Consider the following 23,066-nt stretch of genomic DNA (forward strand, 5'->3'; position numbering starts at 1 on the left):
TCCCAGGTAAGATATAGGATAATCTTAAGGCTATATAGTAACTTTTGCTATGTAAAGTTTGAAAAAACTGCATTTTGCAGCATTTGTAGGAACATCATCTTGCTTTGTGTGGAGAAGAGCAAACAATTGACCACCTGCTGCAATGCAACCTGAGCACAATGCACAATGGAGGACCTCCTTGCAGCAACACCAGAGGCACTCCCAAGTGGCCAGCTACTGGTCAAAGGACATTTAACCAACTACCAAACTCGCAAATTTTGTATTTTGTCTGTTTGTTTGTTTGTTAAAAAATGCAACGCAACTGTTCGGTCTGCTCCTGACACGATAAATAAATAAATATCTTGCTTTGTATGAACATCACCTTGCCAGGGCCACAACCAGGGCGGCCCCACAGCTCCACCAAACGGTGTGACTCGGTAGAGGGTTTCTTTGTGTTTTTGTGTGAGCTAGTTTGGCCTAGCAAGGGACCCGTAGTCCATGGTCTCGAGGGGGCGGAGCTAACACTCGCCCGCCGGGAAAGATGGCGGCCGTCGTTCGCTGCTTTCGCGTCCCTGCGAGTGGCCTTCGGTCGCCAAGGGCAGGTGAGTGTCGCAGGGCCCACGGCCTGGTCTCTCTCGCCTGTGGGAGAGACCCAAGCCTTTTGGTCCTTGCCACTCGCACCGGAAGCCTCGGGCTGCTGCGCGTGAGGCGACAGGAAGCTCACCTTGGCCTCTGGGTGAACTGGCCCCGTTTTGAGCCGCGTTCTCCTATAGCGGCCTCTGCCCCCGTCCGCCTCCCTTGTCGCCTTTCCTTCCGTGTTTGTGTTGAGGATCTTCTCACGCGCATTGTAGCAACGTCTATACTAAGTTTTCCATAAGCTGATTTATTTATTTATTTATTTATTTCCAGCATTTCTACCCCGTCCTTCCCAACCCCCGAAGGGGGACTCAGGACGGCTTACATTTAGCACAATTTGTTGCCATCTATCTATCTATCTATCTATCTATCTATCTATCTATCTATCTATCTATCAATCAATGCTCTGTGCATAATGAGTACCTTAAAAACAAAAGAACCAATGAACGAAACCACACCAAATTTGGCAGCAAAACGTCTCACAACACAAGGAGTGACCATCACTCAAAAAATTATGATTTTGTCATTTGGGAGTTGTAGTTGCTGGGATATGCTTCACCTACAATCAAAGAGCATTCTGGACTCCACCAATTATGGCATTGAACCAAACGTTGCATACAGGACTCCCCATGACCAATAGAAAACACTAGAAGGGTTTAGTGGGCATTGACCTTGAATTTGGGAGTTGTAGTACACCTACAATCATCAACTTAAAATCAACTTATATCCCCATACCAAAAAAGGGAAATGCGAAAGACTGCTCCAACTTCCGTACAGTGGCCCTTATTTCTCATGCCAGTAAGGTAATGCTCAAGATCCTGCAAGGAAGACTCCAGCAATACATGGAGCGAGAGTTGCCAGATGTTCAAGCTGGGTTTAGAAAAGGCAGAGGAACGAGAGACCAGATTGCCAATATCCGCTGGATAATGGAGAAAGGCAGGGAGTTTCAGAAAAACATCTACTTCTGTTTCATTGACTATTCTAAAGCCTTTGACTGTGTGGATCATAATAAATTGTGGCAAGTTCTTGGTGGGATGGGCATACCAAGCCACCTTGTCTCTCTCCTGATGAATCTGTACAAGGACCAAGTAGCAGCAGTCAGAACTGACCACGGAACAACAGACTGGTTCAAGATTGGGAAAGGCGTACAGCAAGGCTGCATACTCTCACCCAACCTTTTTAACTTGTATGCAGAACACATCATGCGATGTGCGGGGCTTGATGAATGCAAAGCTGGGGTGAAAATTGCTGGAAGAAACATTAACAACCTCAGATATGCAGATGACACCACTCTGATGGCCGAAAGTGAGGAGGAGCTGAGGAGCCTTCTAATCAAGGTGAAAGAAGAAAGCGCAAAAGCCGGGTTGCAGCTAAACATCAAAAAAACCAAGATTATGGCAACAAGAATGATTGACAACTGGAAAATAGAGGGAGAAAATGTGGAGGCCGCGACAGACTTTGTATTTCTAGGTGCAAAGATTACTGCAGATGCAGACTGTAGCCAGGAAATCAGAAGACGCTTACTTCTTGGGAGGAGAGCAATGTCCAGTCTCGATAAAATAGTAAAGAGTAGAGACATCAGACTGGCAACAAAGATCCGCCTAGTCAAAGCCATGGTATTCCCTGTAGTCACCTACGGATTGAGAGCTGGACCTTAGGGAAGGCTGAGCGAAGGAAGATCGATGCTTTTGAGCTGTGGTGCTGGAGGAAAGTGCTGAGAGTGCCTTGGACTGCGAGAAGATCCAACCAATCCATCCTCCAGGAAATAAAGCCCGACTGCTCATTGGAGGGAAGGATACAAGAGACAAAGTTGAAGTACTTTGGACACATCATGAGGAGACAGGAAAGCCTAGAGAAGACAATGATGCTGGGGAAAGTGGAAGGCAAAAGGAAGAGACCAAGGGCAAGATGGATGGATGGCATCCTTGAAGTGACTGGACTGACCTTGAAGGAGCTGGGGGTGGTGACGGCCGACAGGGAGCTCTGGCGTGGGCTGGTCCATGAGGTCACGAAGAGTCGGAGACGACTGAACGAATGAACAACAACAACAACAAGTACACCTACATCCAGCAAGCACAGTAGACTCAAACAATGATGGATCTGGACCAAACTTGGTACAAATATTCCATATGCCTAAATATGAACACAGATGGAGTTTGGGGAAAATAGACCTTGACATTTAGGAGTTGTAGTTACTGGGATTTATAGTTCACCTACAATCAAAGAGCATTCTGATTCCCACAAACGACAGAATTGGGGCAAATTTCCCACACCAAACCCCCATGACCAACAGAAAATACTTAAGGCCACCCAGTCGAACTCTCTTTACCAGGGCAAGAATATGTAAACAGAGCCCTCCTGACAAAGAGCCATCCAGCCATAGATATAGATAGATAGATAGATAAATAGATAGATATGATTCACATACACACAGATATAGTATCATAGATTTGAAAGGGACCCCTAAAGAAGGACTATTATATGTTGCATATTCCAGAGTAGGCAAACCAGACACTCTCCACATCAACACTAACAAACAACAAGAAATACTGTTTGCCCACAAGCATAAAGAAATTACATATATTAGAAACCAATACTTGCTCATTACTTTATTTTCCAGATCACCAGACTGGGCCACAGCAATGCCTGGCAGGGGACAGCTAGTTAAATATAACAAAGCAATATAAGAATTAAAACAATAAATGGAACATTAATTAAAACAATAAAAACAGTATTAACTGTATCAGCATTCCAGCCCCACGTAGAGTGTATTGCAGTAATATATTCAGGATGTAACAAACGTGAACCACTGTTGCCAGATCAGACTTCCCAAGGTACGGGCGCAGCTGGCGCACAAGCTTTAACTGTGCAAATGCTCCCCTGGTCACCGCTGAAACCTGGTGTTCCAGGCTCAGTGATGAATCCAGGTACACTCCCAAGCTGCAAACCTGCGTCTTCAGGGGGAGTGTAACTCCATCCAACACAGGCTGTAACCTTATGCCTTGTTCGACCTTTTGACTGACCAGGAGGATCTCTATCTTGTCTGGATTCAATTTCAATTTGTTAGCCCTCATCCAGTCTGACACAGCAGCCAAGCACCGGTTCAGGGTCTGAACAGCCTCCTTAGTAACAGGTGATTATCTGCAGCGCATCAGTGCAGCTCAGTGGACTGGTAAAGGGGGGGGGGGGAATCTGCATTTTCTGTCAGTGGGCTCTCCACCAATACAGTGGTTCTTGGGCCACAGTATCAGCAGATACTGTGGCCGCTGTCCCAGCCTTGAATTGGTTCCTGGGGTGTTTATGTAGGTGTTGCACCATGAAACCTGTGTGTTTTAATCTAAACTGGATTATGGTGACTGTGAAAAACTGTTTTGAACGGAGTTCCATGAAGTTTATTTGTAAAAGTCAAGGCTCTCAAAAAAATTCTTATGCCTTCCTCATGCATCAAGGTAGTGCTTGATCTGCAGCCATTCCCTTCACATTCTTATGCATTTGCAAACCTCTGTACGCACTTCTGATATCACTCATGTGGGTGCCTATTGGCATTTTGGCCACAAAAGTTTTTAAAAGGAAATGAAGAATAAATATGAAATGAAGTTGCAGGTCAGATGTCGTTGTTTCTGAATGGAAGCATGCATGAAAAGTGCATGCATTCATTTGAAGTGATTTCTGTGGAATATGTTTTGGCATTATCAAATTTCAGTTGCAGTCGGCTTTCACAGCTTTGTGTGATGTTTGGTCAGATGAAGACAATTGTCATAAGACTCAGCGATACTCTCCATATGCCATATTTCCATTTGAGCCATGCTAAATATGCCTTGTAAAATCAGAATATTTTGTGATACAGTAGTGCAAGACTGTTTACTAGTATTAATAAGGTAACAAATATTCATATCATGAATATATACTGGAATCTAACAATGCATAATCCGGGGGGGGGGGGGGGGGAGATGTGGTAGGAGCAAAAGTAATGCATTTCATTCAAGACCAAATATTGCCGCTAGCAAACATACCTAGCTTCAACTATTTTAGCAACACCATTCTTGCAGGATTCAATTTTGATGCTATCCTTCTCGATAGGGGCAAAGTAAGGTCACAGGGGCAGGTGTTGCACCGAACCACTTGCAGCTAGATGCTCTCTGGTCTTGACTTCTTGACTTCTTGAGCCATTTCTAAAAAACTGAATAGTCTTTAAACAATTGAAAAACATAAGATATATCCTTAGTGTTGTGGAATGATTTTGAATCAGACAATAACAATTAATACAAGATTCAGTTTGTGTATTCTCATTTTAAAAATATAGCATAACTGTCAGATTGTTTTTTCAGACACTACCTATTTAATCCAATTTGAAGCTAACTTCAAACTGTGCCATCTAGGAAACAAACTTCCACAAAGTGCACAAAAGAAAGCTCTTATTGTGAATAATTTCTCTTTAGTTTATATAAAGGTCATCTGGCCCTCATACCAGTTTCCAGGATTTCCTATATAATAATTGCACGGTGAAACTATTCAATACTGGTTTGAAACTGCATTAAATGGTCAATGTATATAGCCCCTTAATGGCTTTACGCACATTCTCGCTACTAACCAACTTCATTCCGTTGTGATAATACATTGGGATCCCTCTCCCTAGTTGAAGATGCTGCAGCAGTTTATTCATATATATTTTTATCTTCTTGTGTTTTAGGGTATTGTGTTTCTCTGTCAGCATCACCTGTTCTTCACCATGACCGCCAAGTTCATTACTCTGTAATTCCCCATGGAAAGAGTGGGCGCTCCTCCGTCAGTGGCATTGTGGCAACTGTCTTTGGAGCCACAGGATTCCTGGGTCGATATGTTGTTAATCGCCTGGGTAATGTACTTGTGTAATAACTCTTATTTAAATGTTTTAATAAAAATTATTTAATTTTGTATTATTACTATCAAATATTTAATTTTTTACACTCAAGATGCTGAGAGGAAAATGTGCGGATTATAGCACATTTATATAATTTATACATTTATAATTTTGATAGTTGAGAAATTACTCAGTAAGGTAAACAAAACTGGCTTGTTGACTTTTTCTTCAGCCATGTTCTAGCGTTTGTTGACAGCTACTCCTCAATATTACTTTCTTGGTTTGAAAGGCTCAGTTTCCTCTCCTATAATACCTTTCCATAATCATCATTTTTTCCATAGTCCTGACAAGTGAGTATCATACTCGTTTAGTCATTGGGCCCTCGTTTAGTCATTACTAAGTGACAGCGATGTGAATGTGGTCACACTAAATCTCCATGGATATGGTGACCTACTGTATAAGAGCTTGAAATCACACTGCCTTTACAAGCTGAAAGATTTGTAGAAAAGGATCAGCTCTCTTAGCAGGGGCATAAATACATAGTCAAGTAGATTATCTGCCAATTCTGTGGCTGAATATCTTTTAAAAACAGCACTTCCATCTAACCCAGAGCTTTCCAAACTAAGTGTCACGATACGTTAGTGTATCACCTGCAGTTTGTAGGTGTGTTACATGAACGCAGTGAGATACCTCTGAGTCTGTGAAATAATTTTTGAATAATGTATTTCAAAATGATGCACATCTAAATAGTTTGTTGCCAAAATGAAATGCTTGGAAAACTCTGTTCTAAAGTGTTACAAGATCCCTTTCCATGCCAAATGTATCATAAAGAATTCTGGCTGTTGGGTATGGTTTTACTAGGGTTTATATATTTATTAGTATTTTTGTAAGTGGAAATTGCTTCTATGATGAGCCTCAATATCATGCAGTAATTTTGATTTTTATTTCACCCCTTCAACATTTTTAGGACGCATTGGTTCCCAAGTCATCATCCCATATCGCTGTGATCAGTATGATCTCATGTACCTTCGACCCATGGGTGACCTAGGACAGCTTCTTTTTATGGTAGGGTTTTCTGACTCCAGTCAACTATATGCTAGATATAATAATCTTCTGAATAGAAAAAGATTCGTTATGATCTCTATTTAATATATCTATGAAAGGTGTTTATACAATGTTTCATTTCTGTTTTAATTACCAGGAATGGGATTCTCGTGACACAGATTCTATCCGAAGAGCTCTTGAACACAGCAATGTTGTTATCAATCTTGTCGGAAAAGAATGGGAAACGAAGTAATTGTCTCTTGAAAAGACTAAGATCCATCTATATATACTAAATATTTGTTGTTGCTGTTTACCCACTAATCAGTTTTGATATAGGATAATTAAATCATAGTGATTTCTTGTTAAGACTTTTTCTGAGGAAGTTTGCTATTGCTTTCCGCTTCGGTTGTCAATAGCATAAGGGGAATTTGAGCCTGGTCTCCCCGCAGTCAAGCCACTGCACCTCACTGGATCCCTATACTGAATTTATTTGAAGAAAGGGGAAGACAGAGAAATATGTTGTCATTTAGCAAATTAGCTACAGTTTCCAACTTGCCCACGTGTGTTGAACTCAAGGCCCACAGGCCAATTCTGGCCCACCATGGCATTTTATGTGGCCTTTCAGATGCTGGACTATAACTCCTGTATTCGTCATCATTTGACATCATGAGTGGAGCTGAGATACAGTATAATTTGGAAGACTGCAGTTCTGTTTACACAGGATAGTGGGGTTTTAATTTAGATGTGAGGCTTTAGGATATGATATCTGACTTTAAAATGTCCTTTAATCTTTTCCCAGCCTCAGGGCCACAGGAGCTGCGATTCCCATTGTCCCCAGTTGGGTTGCAATTCCCATTGTCCCCAGTCTACATGACAAATAATAAAAAGTAATGGGAGTTGTCATTTAATAACATCTGAGAACCCAAACTAAAAAGCATCAACCACTATGTAAAGAAATTCGTTGGCTGTCTTTATCCCTGGATTTTTCATCCATGGATTTAATGGCCCCTTGAAGGCAACCATAAGGTTAATGTAGCCCTCAACTAAAATGAGTTTGACATCCCTTAACTAGCTTGTTTCTACTGACTTCTGACTGGGTCTTTGAAGCTGTTCTGAGGAGGCTGTCTCGGAAAATTGCCTATTGTGCACTGGAGAGTGCCTTTTTGATGGAGTTAAATTTAAAAAATGTACCTGTTCTGACTTCCATACAAATTCAACTTAAGAACAAACTGCAAAACCTGTTTTGTGTTGTTGTATGGCTTCTGGGCTACATGCCATGTTCTAGCAGCATTTTCTCCTAACATTTTGCCTGCATCTGTGGCTGGCATCTTCAGAGGATTCTCTCAACATAGACTTTCTGTAGTAGAAGACTCCTCTGTGCAGCTCTAACAAGTATTTGCTGTGATACCACTTCTGTTGTCTCTGAGAAATTATCTGCCAATAGTGCAACTTTCTCTCCTGCTGCCCAGCATAGCCTCATGCTTTACAAGAACACACAATCCCACTAATGCATAAAGGTGGTTCTATTGGAATTTATTCTCCAAGAAGGAAAAACATAAAATATGGTTTGCTAGATTTCACGACAAAATTGATCACACACCAAAATAGGACTTTTTGTTAATTGATGGAAATTAGAATGCAGAAGTACAGAACAGAATCATAGGATTTTCAAAGAAAAATTGGGCCTAGCATCAAGGCATGAAGCAGGAAAGTGATTGAATTTTTAAGGCCATCAATTTATTCATGGCAAACAATGCAACCAAATAAACTATATGTATGGACATGATGGCTAGCATAGAAGTTTTATCCTACCAGTTATATCCTACCTTGTTCATGCCCAGCGTTTATTTTTTAATTTTTAAACTATTACAACAACAACACATTATATCAACTTATATCCCCATACCAAAAAAGGGAAATGCGAAAGACTGCTCAAACTTCCGTACAGTGGCCCTTATTTCTCATGCCAGTAAGGTAATGCTCAAGATCCTGCAAGGAAGACTCCAGCAATACATGGAGCGAGAGTTGCCAGATGTTCAAGCTGGGTTTAGAAAAGGCAGAGGAACGAGAGACCAGATTGCCAATATCCGCTGGATAATGGAGAAAGGCAGGGAGTTTCAGAAAAACATCTACTTCTGCTTCATTGACTACTCTAAAGCCTTTGACTGTGTGGATCATAATAAATTGTGGCAAGTTCTTGGTAGGATGGGCATACCAAGCCACCTTGTCTCTCTCCTGAGGAATCTGTACAAGGACCAAGTAGCAACAGTCAGGACTGACCACGGAACAACAGACTGGTTCAAGATTGGTAAAGGCGTACGGCAAGGCTGCATCCTCTCACCCAACCTTTTTAACTTGTATGCAGAACACATCATGCGATGTGCGGAGCTGGATGAATGCAAAGCTGGGGTGAAAATTGCTGGAAGAAACATTAACAACCTCAGATATGCAGATGACACCACTCTGATGGCCGAAAGCGAGGAGGAGCTGAGGAGCCTTCTAATCAAGGTGAAAGAAGAAAGCGCAAAAGCCGGGTTGCAGCTAAACGTCAAAAAAACCAAGATTATGGCAACAAGAATGATTGACAACTGGAAAATAGAGGGAGAAAATGTGGAGGCCATGACAGACTTTGTATTTCTAGGTGCAAAGATTACTGCAGATGCAGACTGTGGCCAGGAAATCAGAAGACGCTTACTTCTTGGGAGGAGAGCAATGTCCAGTCTCGATAAAATAGTGAAGAGTAGAGACATCAGACTGGCAACAAAGATCCGCCTAGTCAAAGCCATGGTATTCCCTGTAGTCACCTACGGATGTGAGAGCTGGACCTTAGGGAAGGCTGAGCGAAGGAAGATCGATGCTTTTGAGCTGTGGTGTTGGAGGAAAGTGCTGAGAGTACCTTGGACTGCGAGAAGATCCAACCAGTCCATCCTCCAGGAAATAAAGCCCGACTGCTCACTGGAGGGAAAGATACTAGAGACAAAGTTGAAGTACTTTGGCCACATCATGAGGAGACAGGAAAGCCTAGAGAAGACAATTATGCTGGGGAAAGTGGAAGGCAAAAGGAAGAGGGGCCGACCAAGGGCAAGATGGATGGATGGCATCCTTGAAGTGACTGGACTGACCTTGAGGGAGCTGGGGGTGGTGACGGCCGACAGGGAGCTCTGGCGTAGGCTGGTCCATGAGGTCACGAAGAGTCGGAGACGACTGAACGAATGAACAACAACAACACATTTGGCTCGGCCATAGGTTTTAAAATCCTTGTGTGTTACTGTTTATTGGTTATTGTTTATATGTGATTTATATTAATTGTTTTTATTGTTTTTGTTTATTGATGTACTGTTGGACTTGGCCTATGTAAGCCACTCCAAGTCCCTTGGGGAGATGGTGGCGGGGTATAAATAATAATAATAATAATAATTATTATTATTATTATTATTATTATTATTATAGAATTAAAATGAACTTCACAGCTGAAAGCAGAAAATGGAGATGTGCGGGGGCCGATTGTGGCGCAGACAATGAATTGGTGATATCAAAAATTAGAGTAAAGCTAAAGAACAACACGAAACCAATTATCATGCCAAAATTCAACCTAAAAATATATCCTTGTATAATATAAAGCTGATGTAAAATCAGATTTGCACCATTAAGCCTCATTGATCAGACTCCAAAGAACTGTGGACTGAATCTAGGAATAGTATCTGAGAGGAATGCAAAAAGACACTATCTGCAGCCCAAAAGAAAAAGGAGTCTTAATGGATAACAGATGAAACTCTTCAAGTAGTTGAGGACAAATGAGAAGCAAAAAATGTGACAGAAATAGAGTTAGAATACTAAAAGCAACTGTTTTATGATTTGTGCACAGGGGGAATTATTATAATAATCAGTGAAGAGAAATAGAAGATGATAACAAAACAGGAAAACATTCCTGAGATAGGTCTGTACATAAACATAATCCTACCCCAACCTCCTGTGGTGGTTAAGAAACTAACATTTAAAAGATGTACTTGCCATGAACATTATCAAGCAAAAAATACCTCAACAACCCTTGAATTGTATATATATTTCAGATATACGAAATGAGAGAGGTTTACTTTCCTAAATTGTCTAGTGAGTTGTAAATGGCTACCTTCAGTACCTCAAGTATTTGCATTTAGCCCCTACTCTGCACCATTATGACTATGTTGGGATGAATTAGCTATTTAGCAGTGAACATGGGTAGTAGTATTAAACATTTTTGATCTTCTCATCTTTTAGAAATTTCAAGTTTGAAGATGCTTTTGTTAATATTCCCAGAAAGATTGCCCAGCTCTCAAGGGAAGCTGGAGTAGAAAAATTAATTCATGTTTCCCACCTGAATGCAGATGTGAAAAGCCCTTCAAAATACCTTAGGAATAAAGTAAGTGTTTGATCAGTATGTGTTCTGCTTTTGTTTATAGATGTTGTTATTCTGTAGTTATGTTTCCGGGGTATTGGATAGCCCCTTTTTGTGTTTCATTGCCAAATTTTTCAAAATCCAAATATCACAGGGACAGAAAGTGAGGTGAAATCTTCTGAACAGAGGCACTGACAGCAAAACAAATACCACAGGGGTGTTAACCCTTCCCTGTGCTATCTAAAAATAAAAAAAAATGGCTGGAGTTACACTTTAAAAAATGTAGCTATTTAAAAAATGTACCTACTTACAAACAAATTCAGCTTATGAACAAACCTCTGGAACCTAGCTTGTTCGTAACTTGGGGACTGCCTGTACCGAAGGTACTAATGTAGAACTTTATGCATTTTCTAGCTATGCATTCTTCTCTGATCCATATCATTAGAGAAGCTTCATAAAAATGTTAAATATATTTTATGACATACTTTCTTTCAAAGTATTTTATGATGTATTTTTTAAAAAATTAAATGGCTTTTGATATGATTAGTATGATTAGTTGTCTATTCAAATAAACAATGAAGCTGATTATGAACTCGTTTCAGTGGAGACTACATATATTCTTGTTACTAGCTTTTAATTACAGTAGTTTCATTTTGAAGGGTTTTTTTTTTAATTTGGCTTTGTTAAACATCTTCATTATTTGCATTTTTCTAGATTCTATTGCTAGCAATTTGTCATTTATTTTATATATTAAAAATGATTTTTTAAAATTTAAGTTCACTCTGTCTGATTTTGTCTGTATATTTCCTACAGTCATAGTGCCCCCAAGGAAGGGCAGCTCTGTAGTGTAGCTAGTCTAGAGTGAACTTAAATTTGTTTCTTTACCAGCAGGGAGGTGAAGGAAATGCTCGGCATTTAGGAATATTAGTGTAATTTTAAAACAAAAGCCATGGCATATATAGATTTATTTATTTACTCCTATTTTTTACTTCCTTTCTCGACCCCAGAGGGGACTCAAGGCAGCATATTTATTAAATATGAAGTGTTATAAAATAGAAACTCGAATTATGTGTTTTGTTTTGAAAAGAGTGAGTGTCTTGTGCACAGGTAGAAGAATAAATCACATTGTAATTACTTGACAGGCTATTGGGGAGAGAGTCGTAAGGGAAGAATTTCCAGATGCTATCATTTTGAAACCTTCTGAAATGTTTGGAAGAGAAGATAGGTTTTTAAATCATTATGCAAGTAAGTACATTCACAGAATTATGTTTATTAATATTTACTTATGTACTAAATGCTTTATTAATATTTACTTGGATATGATGAATAGCATTAATGACACTCTTAAATAAATTGAATATCTCTTTATATTACATTGGTATTAATTGTCTGTTCCACGTCGCAACATTTTTATAAAAATCTGTATGACAATATGTTTTAAAACTGCACAATATTTTTTTTGCTCTTATTTTAAATTTTAATGGTACCTTCTGTACAGGGCAAGGATTATGACTCTGTTAATCTGTTTAGATTTGTAGAATATCACCTTAAATTACATATCTAATATGCTATCTTCATGTCTACCAGGTTGGTTTTCATGCCAGAATGGCCTAAGGACTGTGTGTAATTCCAGGATTGTCGCATAACTCCTGTGGAGCAATTATTTTTATAGCACACACTGCCCTGAAAATTTATTTATTTATTTATTTATTTATTTACTATATTTATATCTTGCCCTTCTCAACCCCAAAGGGGACTCAGAGTGGCCTTACAATCAGCAGCAATTTGAGGCCATCAACTGACAATATAAAATAGACATGAACATTAAAACAAAATTAAAAACAATAAAACATTAAACACAATTTTAAAATCTGAGGACATAGTCACAGGCCGTTCTGGTTGTTATTGCACATAAGTCTACTTTACTTATTGAACGGCACTTCTGGCCAAAAGCTTGGTCCCAGATCCATGTTTTTACTTGCTTCCTGAAGGTCAGGAGGGCCTGACCTGATTTCACTCGGGAGGAAATTCCATAGCCGAGGGGCCACCACTGAGAAGGCCCTGTTCCTCGTCCCCACCAACTGCCCTTGTGAAGGAGATGGGACCAAGAGCAGGACCTCCCCAGATGATCTTAATCTTTGAGATGGTTCATAGAGATAGTTCAACTTTCCAACCATTTCTTGCTGAAAACTTGCCTCTCCTAGTCCTGAAACAGACCTAGTCCTCTCCTAACATGGCAGAATTAGGCTCCCATTGGGAGCATTCTAGTGGGAAACTTTCTGGTGGAAAAAATTTATTTTGAAAATTGATAGATATTGGAGGAGGATATCTGCATCTGTGCTTAGTGGGTGTATCAGGGCTTGTGTTATAACCTGCAATGAGTTTTTGGGAAAGTTGCTCACACAATTAGGAGTGCAACCATGTCAACAGTTTTAGTCACCAGCCCCTCTGGTAGAAATCTAAAGGGCAGCAATATAGGTGTCACCTTCCATATTTGGCATGTTTGTGCTACAATACCTAGAGAAGCAGTTGACTTCACCCTTATCCAGGAAGTTCTATCTATGGTATGCTGCTGGGAAAGAAAACATTGGTCTCAACTGGGGTACTTACATTTCCAGCAACGAAAGGACAAATATCCTATCCACTTATGAATGTACTGGTGTGGGGTTAGAGCATATATGTAGATAATTATGTAGATGGAGGGAGTAGGGGTCCCTAGCCTCCTTTCAGTTCTTCCCCTGTCATTTGGGGTTTTCTCACTATTACCACTTGTGATCCAGTGTTATCTTCATATTAGAGATTGGGAAAGGAGCTGAGGCTGGGAGAGAATAACTTGCCTTGCTAACTCTGCATTTTAAGCCAGAGCTTTCCAAACATTTCATGTTGGTGACAAACCTTTTAGACATGCATCATTTTACAATATAGTATTTCAACATTACTAGCAAACAGGAGGTTAAACCAACTCTTTATAAGATATACATACATAAATTGTAATAATGAAATATATGGGAAGACAACATATCCCATGGAAACCTTTCATTTAGCTTTTTAAAAATACAGTATACGATGTATTGCTTATTTCACATAATCTCAGAGGTTTCTTACGTTCCCATGACACACCTACACACTGCAACCAATACACTAAAGTGTCATGACACATCGTTTAGAAAGCTCTTTTTAAGCCATAACGTGTCAATTTGCCTAAATCAGTAGCTTTAATCTGGAGAGTGAACTTGAAAATGCTGAAGGATTAAACATGTTCATTGGAGTTGCTTATGTGTTTTTTTGGGGGGGGTTTTTTGGACAGACGTAGGAGGACATTGCTTAGCTATGTGCACTCCACATAATTGATCCCCAATCTACATTATGGTGCACTTTTAGGTTTTTACTGTGCTTTGCTTTGCAGTAAGAAAATAATGACAGTATTCTTTAATCTGCAGCATTTCTATTCTCCAATAACTTACTTATCTGATTCAGATATGCGTTGGTTTGTTGGAGTTCCACTGATTGCATTTGGAAGAAAAACTGTAAAACAACCTATCTATGTAAGTCTTGCTGGAAAACATTTCATACATATTTTAGCCTCTCTTTTCAAAAAGTATCTTAAAATATTAATCTTTTCCTCTTGAATATTATTCTGTAGGTTTCTGATGTTGCCAAAGCAATTATTAGTGCTATTAAGGACCCTGATGCAAAAGGAAAAACATACACATTGACTGGGTACGTTTTAGAAATTATTCCATGCTAAATAAATATTAGGGATGTGCACGGACTGAAAGTTTCACAATTGATTGATTGATTGATTTTTAAAAAACCTAATTTGTGTTGAATCTCAAAATCAAGAATGGAAAGCCCAAGACTATGCTCCCCTCTCTGCTCCGACCTATCTATGGCACGGTTTTTCTGCCTATAAATCACTGCTCTATTGTATACAATGTATTAGAGATTTGCTTTTTGCATGCCTGAGTTACCTCTTCTGCTTGATCTGAACTAGAAGGAGAAGTCATTCTCACTACCTATTTGTAAATAGCAGAAAATAAGTTGCTGACTCTCTACAGTCACTGCACCAAGATGAGCATGAGGAGACAGTAGGCTGGCAAATAGAGGCAATTGATGTTGGAGCCTAATAGAACAAGTAGGCCAGCTGTGATGGAGAGAGTATGATGACCTTGTAAGGAGTACAGTTTGCAAAGAAGCCTTAAGCTCACATGTAACTATTTCCAGAGCACCTGTTATATGTAGTGCCTAGCCTGTCTCTCAAATAGAAGTTTCATTTATGAGGAAAACTTCATTGGAAAAGACAGCAAAAGCAAGCTGCACCCTACTTGTTGTCAGGACTAAGAGGTTAGCCTCGACTATATGGCTTTATAAAGATACATCATTTGAAAATTGCATGCTGGCTTTGCATGCTGGCTTTGTTGGCTAGTTCTTGCGTCTACCATTACATTTGCCTGCCTGTGTCTTCATTGGTTCTATACTGAAAACATTGCCAAAAATATCACATTAGAGGTGTAAAGCACAGGTCTAATAATAATAATAATACTTTATTTATACCCCGCTACCATCTCCCCAAGGGACTCAGTGCAGCTTACATAAGGCCGAGCCCACAATACATCAATACAAGCAATAACAACAACAATACAAAGCAATTAAAATAAATCTCAAACACAAATAGCATAAACATTGACAATAGCACAACACACATTTAAAATCTATGGCTGGGCCGAATGTAATTAAAATTTAAAATAATGCTGGACATGAACAAGATAAGGAGGTGGGGCGTTGGTGGGAACATACAAACAATCCTAAATCAGTATAAGGTGCTTTAGAGGACATAGTGCTAAGGGTTCATTATTCTGGGAAGGCACACTGGAATAACCACGTTTTCAAGCTCCTCCAAAAGACTGCCAGAGATGGGGCATGCCTGATGTCCTTGGGAAGTGAGTTCCAGAGTCGAGGGGCCACCACAGAGAAGGCTCTCGTCCCTGCCAGTCACGCTTGCGATGCAGGCGGGAGCGCGAGCAGGGCCTCTCCAGATGATCGAAGAGATCGTGTTGATTCGTACACAGAAATGCGGTCACGCAGGTAGGCAGGTCTGTGTTTCCCTGTCACCTGGTTTGCTCCTGCAGAACTCTGTGAAATGTTGTTTAGGGCAGCCAAGGACCTCTCTTTTGAGAATTCTGAAGGCTCCACCCTAAACTACATTTCCCACAATTCTGCAGGAGCAAACCAGGCAACTGGAAAATGCAGGCCTGCGTTTTATAGCTCTAATAGGATATTGTCAGTTATCATGGCATTCATATTGTGTTCCCTTGGAAATGACCTTATAATCATATCTCCACAGTTTCCCTTCCTAAACTTCCTACTGCTCATCAGTCCAGGTGCAAGCAGGTTTCTTCCGTTGTTCTCACAGTCCAACAACACTAATTCACATCTTAGATTTGGCTTCTACATTGTTATATATCTAGCAATAAGCATACTTACACTGACTATATAATAATTATATCCCATGATACAGCAGATGTCCCCTCTATTGGGATCTTCATGCCAAGACCTATGGAATCCTGATATGCTATTCTGTCTGTAACTATGTAGACAGAGATAAAGAACAACAGAAAAGTATCGAACAGCATTCTTGCCAATGCAAACAAAGTCCTCTGATAGCAAATGGGAGCACAACATACTAACTGAAAGAAAGAGTGCTATTGGTTCAGATTAAAATATCAATTACAAATTAATTCATGAACCTGCCTTCAAATTGGAGGAGGAGCTAAGTGCCAGTAGCTCTCTGCAGCAGTCTTTGTGCTCCTCTAGGTATTTTGGACTTCAGCTTACCAGCTGTTAGGAATTGTGGGAGCTAAATCAAAACATCTGAAGGAGCACAGTTTGACAACCACTGCTCTACAGCATCAGTTCCTAGAGCAAGGTAGATAGAGATGTTTGCATGGGTGTTTAGTGGGGGAAAGCTCCAATTTCTGTTCCATTCTCTACTTAATTCTGATTAAAATGGATGCTGAGGGAGCCCATGCAGTCACCTGTGGAATGCCTCTAGAACATGGCCATATAGCCCGAAAAAACCTACAAGAACTGAGTGATTCCAGCCATGAAAGCCTTCGACAATACACCTGTGGAATGCTTGTGTTCTTACTCAACAAGTTCAAGTTAGTGGCCCTCTTGGAAGAGAAGACCCAGTGCCTTGAGGGCCATGTATCAACACTCCAACATATTAGGAAGGAAGAGTTTGCATAGACCGAGCAGATTAAACTATCTTGCAGGAGAATCACACAGGGTGTCCCTGAGGAGAGGTCACTCACTAAACAGAGAAGGTAGGCACTTTGAGGAAAGAAGTAGAAGAACAAGGAATCATTCTGGAAGTCTGGAAGCTACATAATCAGTTTGATGTTTGCTGTAGCATCAGTAATGATGCAGAACAGCAAAAAGTGCAACAGTGCTTGTCCTCTGTATAGATGTCCCAGGAAGAATTTTGCCACATCTCCAAAAAAACACTAGACAAAATACATAAAATCATAGAATCCACAAAACAAATAGTTTTTCTTAACAAGCCTCACACTCTCTTCCTGATGATTTTTACTTCTTTGCTGTTTTACACCCATAATATATCGCTGTCACTCTTAATGTAAAAAAGTAGTAAATAAGTCTCAATCTTTCTTAAAGTTGGTCAAGGGTTTCACGTTAAAATGTGAGAATGCAAGTAAGATTTAGAATAAGATTACGTAATTTCATAAAAGTTTAGGTGGTTTTACATTTCTGGATCCTTTATGTGGGATTGACTTTAAAATAAAGCTTTCCATGCTTTGTTACTTATCGTTGCTTTATTTTGTTTTTCTGTAGCCCTCACAGATACCTCCTTTATGACTTGGTAGAGTATCTATATGCAGTGCTCCACAGAGCTTACCTCCCGTATCCATTGCCTCGTCCTATATATCAGTAAGTCTAAACTCCTCTTAATTGACAAATGGTTGCCTTTTAGGATCAAATTATACATGATGACAATTTAATTTCTTGTACAAGTGCTTGCATGTCTGTCTTTCGTATGTAAATATTTGCATTTTTAAGCGGGTTAGGCCGTCCTAGAATCATAGAGTTGAAAGAGACCAGTGCATTTCTACCATGCAGAAATGCACTTTTAAAGCTCTCCTGAAATATGCTCATCTCTTTAAAGATCTCCAAAGATGAAGAATCCATGATTCTCCATGGTCCTATGTATTCCACTGTCAGACAGCTTTTGCAGTAAAAAAAAAAAATTCCTACTGTTTCACTGGAATTTATTTCTTAAAATTTGCACCCATTGGTTCATGTTCTGGTCTCAACAGGAAAAAACCTTGCTCCATGTTTTATATAAAATCCCTTTAAATGTTTAAAGATAGCTATCACATCACCTCTCAGAACTTGTTTCTACTGACTACAAAAAATGTTACTTGTCTTGTAGGCACTCTGATTCTGACTCACTATATCAGTGGGAGTTCCTTTGCAGTGTGTTTCTTCGGGATTTAATCCATTTCAAAAACCTTGCCTTTTACCCTATATATAATTTTTTGTCAATATTTTTTCCTTTATAGAAAGGATATTCTAATAACAATGGATTTAAAGTGATTTCTATTTCCAGTCCAGTGATGTAGAAATGAATCTTTAATGTAAATAAATAGGGAAGCATTTCCTATCTTATTTAAAAAAAATCATAAGAAACTTCCAATTCCATTGACTCTATTCAGATGATACTTGGCCTCAAGTCCGTTTCTAGATGTCCTGTGAGATTAGGAGTGGAGACCAGACTCAAGCGTTTCTTTCTGATCATAAGGAAATAACTGGGTTTGTTTTTTTCAACAAAAGGTTAGGATGATGGTAGGTAAAAAGATGTTCCAAAACATCTGTTTATTTTTAATATTCAATAGCAGCCCTTAATATGGTTTTTTTTTTAAGTCACAAAAATATTTTGGGGAAAACGTTCATCTATTTTTGGCTAATACATTTTGAGAAAATGCCTCAGATTAAGGTGGAATTTTGAGGAATGAATATTATCAAGAAAATTGTAAAATTCTGCTCGCAAGTTGTTCCTTCTCTTTCTCCATTTGTTTCAAATCTCATACAATACACCTGGCTGGTCATTCTGTTTGTGTGTGTGTATCAATTTGAGAAATTCAGTTGTCTACTTTTGCGACTCAAGTTTTTATTTTAGTATCATTGCTATGTTAAAGAACAGTGAGTGGTCACAGACTCTGAAACTTAATAAAATTTAAGATAAAAGAGTATACTACAATTTAAATGTTGTATATGTCCATATAAGCAACAAAATCATCTTCTTTTTGTGATATTTCGATTTGTAGTTTACTTGCAAGATTTTTTGAGACAAATCCATTTGAGCCTTGGACAACAAGGGACAAAGTTGATCGGGTAGGTGCAGAATTGCAGGACACCTTTTTTCTTTTGTGTGCATAAATAGATAGAACAACAAAATGGACGAACAAAATAAAAGCACAGCCTCTTAAAATATCAGAATGATTTTCACAGTATTTTATATTAAAATATTAAAATACAGTACCAAGTTTTCACTTTACTGAGTTTATTATAATCGGTTTACAGTTCATGTTGTATTATGATAGGTGCATCACTTGCAATCACTTTGATGTTTTTGTGCCCAGGCACTGTTCCATATAATTCATAGTCTTCCTTCCAATTTGTTATTATCCTAGGATTGCCCCAGGGATTTTTTTTCTTTGAGATCCCGATCCCGAACATCCCCAGTGCCATGCCAAAAATAAAAACAGGAAGTTATGTGTTTATTTTTATATCATCTGAACACATCCCGTGAGCACTTGCGGACCATCTCGCTGACATGTTTAAACTGCATGACAGTACTACAGATGTTTATTAGGTTTTCTTTCTGTCATAAGTTTAAAATAAATATTACTTGTTTGCACCATGTCTGGTGCTGAGGTGTGGCATATTCCCGCCTTCATGTACCTTAGCTTATTAGTCTCCATGTGTGTGATTCAGAAGCCATGAAGAAGGAGGACAGGTTGCATACCTCTAACTGTGTTTCTTTGAGTGATCATCTGTGAAGTCATACAGCTCCGCCCATTCATCCCCTCTTCTATACCAACCACCTCCATTCCAGCTACAGCTGTGACCTGGCCAGGCCTGTAGCCGGAGGGGGGGGGGGTTAGGGGTTCAACCCTCCCCCCCCCCCCGAAATTTTTCAGGTTAAAAAAAAACTGGTTTACTCGTGAATTTTAACAGGTTAACCAAATCCCCATGCTAAGTCTATGAGATGCAAAAAAATCCCTCCAGAACTGCAAGCACTATCTCAAGCAAATATTGACAATTTATTCACACTGTCATTACTTGCAGCAATAGCCGATGTAGCAAAGCAACCAAGTTGGGGGGGGGAGTGTTGAATGCTCTCATTAAGGAGGCCAGACTTGGTGGAGGTGGTTGAAAGGGGTAGAGCTGCAGGCTACTGAAGGCTGCTCTGCCCCCTGCTGTGCTCTTTGCTTCAGCATGAGCTAGGAGGCAGGTTTCAACTCCCCCCCCCCCCCCCCCGCGTGAAATTTTAACCCCCCCCCCCCCCAATTTTCAACCCCTCCCGAATTTTTTTTCTGGCTAAGGCCCTGGATCTGGCAGTTGTGGGCACCTTTTATGCCACCGGAGGAGTGAGTGAGGTTGCTGCCAAAATTCAATAGCTAGAGCTTGGGAAAGTTTTCTATTTGAGCCTATGCAGTTGCAGTAAACTCATGTGTGTGACTTCAGAGAGGACCACTCCAAGAAATACAGTTACAGGTATACACCCTGTCCATTCCAATTATTGTCACAACAAGCAAGCATCACACGCATTATAGGTATTACTATTTTAAAAATCATGTGCTATTTCCCCACCCAAAATGGGGTGGATTTTGTAGTGATTTGAAGTTGACTAATAAAGGGTATGTTTGCGAAGTTAGTCCAGATCCACTAAGCCAGGGGTCCTCAAATTAAGGCCCGAGGGCTGGGTATGAACCTCCAAGGTCATTTACTCGGCCCTCACTCAGGGTCAACTTAAATCTGAAACGACTTGAAAGCACACAACAACAACAATCCTATCTCATGAGCCAAAAGCAGGCCCACACTTCCCATTGAAAGACTAATACGTTTATATTTGTTAAGATTGTTCTTCATTTTAATTATTGTATTGTTTTAAAGTGTTTTTTGCACTACAAATAAGATATGTGCAGTGTGCATAGGAATTCATTCATGCTATTTTTCAAATTATAATCTGGCCTTCCAACAGTTTCCAAGCTGTTGGCCATGCCTAGCAGTAGCTCTTTGACTATTAAATAATCTTGTTACTAATTATCATAAATGGATAAAGTAGTTTGAATGGAAAAGATATGACTTTGTTTAATTAATTTATATAATGCCATCATCTGTTACTTATTTCTCTCTTAAGTTCCATACCACAGACATGAGATTCCCTAACCTTCCTGGATTGGAAGACTTGGGTGTCGTCCCAACCCCTATAGAGCAGAAAGCCATTGAAGTCCTGCGGCGTCATCGTAAATATCGCTGGCTGGAAGCTGATCTTGACGAAGCAAAACCAGCTACACCTGTTACTAACATGTAAAGATAGATTTCTTAAGCTTTTTCATGTGAAGTTACATTGAGATTACTTGTGCGAAGAAATCTGTAATACAAGCTGATTTCATAAATAAATCATGTAACCTTTATGTTACGGTTGTTATGGAGGAAGGTTGAATATGTTTATATTGAAGTTCCTTGCCACTCATATGAATTTTGCCTCTCTTCTTCATATTGAGGATTACACATATTCACTAGTAGGGAGATTTTCTGATAGCAATTGATGAAAAAAACAAAACCTTTGGATTGTGTTGGAAAGTAAGTGGTGATATTATGTGCAGCTGCAATGAAAATATATATAAATTCTGTTTTGGGCATAATTTGAGAGTGAGTCCCTACCTTTCTATCCTTCTACAGCTTTAAGTTATTAAGCACACGTTTACTGTTCTGGTCACCAAACCTAAATCTCAGAATGTGCAATGCTCAGACAGAAAAGCTTTGTTCCCTTTAAGCTCTATAACTAGTTCCAATCCAGTTGCTATATAAACTATATGAAATGGCCTGTTTGTGTGTTTTTAATGCATTTTTATTTTATCTAATTCAAGATAATCATGGGTGTTATCTATATTTTAGCATGGGGCCAGAGAACAGTGGTCTTCCACCATGTGTTTTTGGATAACAACTCCAGAATGCCTTATTTGAATAAAGTTTAACGTTTCTCAGTTGTGTCTTAGCAGCACAGTAACTCTCTGTTCCTGAAGAGGGAAAAACTGATCTAAAGTCCCCCTAGTGAGCTGCGTCCCAGGTTCAATAATTTTATTACATTTACTTATTGTTTTTATCCTGCCTTTTTTCCAATATAAGGACAAGAGAGATATTGACAAGCTGGAATGTGTCCAGAGGAGAGTGACTAAAATGATCAAGGGTCTGGAGAACAAGCCCTATGAGGAGCGGCTTAAGGAGCTGGGCATGTTTAGCCTGAAGAAGAGAAGGCTGAAAGGAGATATGTTAGCCATGTATAAATATGTGAGGGGAAGCCACAGGGAGGAGGGAGCAAGCTTGTTTTCTGCTTCCTTGGAGACTAGGACACGGAACAATGGCTTCAAACTACAAGAGAGGAGATTCCATCTGAACACGAGGAAGAACTTCCTGACTGTGAGAGCTGTGCAGCAGTGGAAGTCTCTGCCCCGTGAAGTGTGGTGGAGGCTCCTTCTTTGGAAGCTTTTAAACAGAGGCTGGATGGCCATCTGTCAGGGGTGATTTGAATGCAATATTCCTGCTTCTTGGCAGAATGGGGTTGGACTGGATGGCCCATGAGGTCTCTTCCAACTCTTTGATTCTATGATTCTATGACTCAATTGGCTAGCACTAAATATAGAACAATGCTGATTAAAAACAATGTGAGTTCATTCAAGTCTATTTAAATGTAATGGTGTTTCCAATCATTATAAACTTAGTTGGGTTTTGATGGGCAATTGCAATTAATTGAATGCCAGTTAAGTAGCAAAGGTTGTATCATGTGTCACCAATGGCCCTTCTACACAGCCATATAACTTAGAATATCAAGACAGAAAATCCCACAATATCTGATTTGAACTGGGTTATCTAAGTCCATATTGT

At 39.6% G+C, this 23,066-nt stretch overlaps 1 protein-coding gene across 1 annotated transcript; it reads left to right on the forward strand.

Moving 5' to 3' along the window:
- The first annotated feature begins 481 nt into the window (after positions 1-481).
- On the forward strand, positions 482-21,826 carry NDUFA9 (NADH:ubiquinone oxidoreductase subunit A9). The gene is made up of 11 exons (XM_060778065.2): positions 482-581; positions 5,306-5,470; positions 6,423-6,520; positions 6,657-6,748; positions 10,757-10,898; positions 12,017-12,119; positions 14,352-14,419; positions 14,518-14,594; positions 17,727-17,822; positions 19,220-19,286; positions 21,319-21,826. Exons 1-11 carry the CDS (start codon positions 521-523, stop codon positions 21,490-21,492), a joined length of 1,143 nt encoding a protein of 380 aa, XP_060634048.1. The 5' UTR covers positions 482-520; the 3' UTR covers positions 21,493-21,826.
- Positions 21,827-23,066: the final 1,240 nt, after the last annotated feature.

Source organism: Anolis sagrei, chromosome 5 (genome assembly GCF_037176765.1).
Source record: "Anolis sagrei isolate rAnoSag1 chromosome 5, rAnoSag1.mat, whole genome shotgun sequence".
Taxonomy (NCBI): domain Eukaryota; kingdom Metazoa; phylum Chordata; class Lepidosauria; order Squamata; family Dactyloidae; genus Anolis; species Anolis sagrei.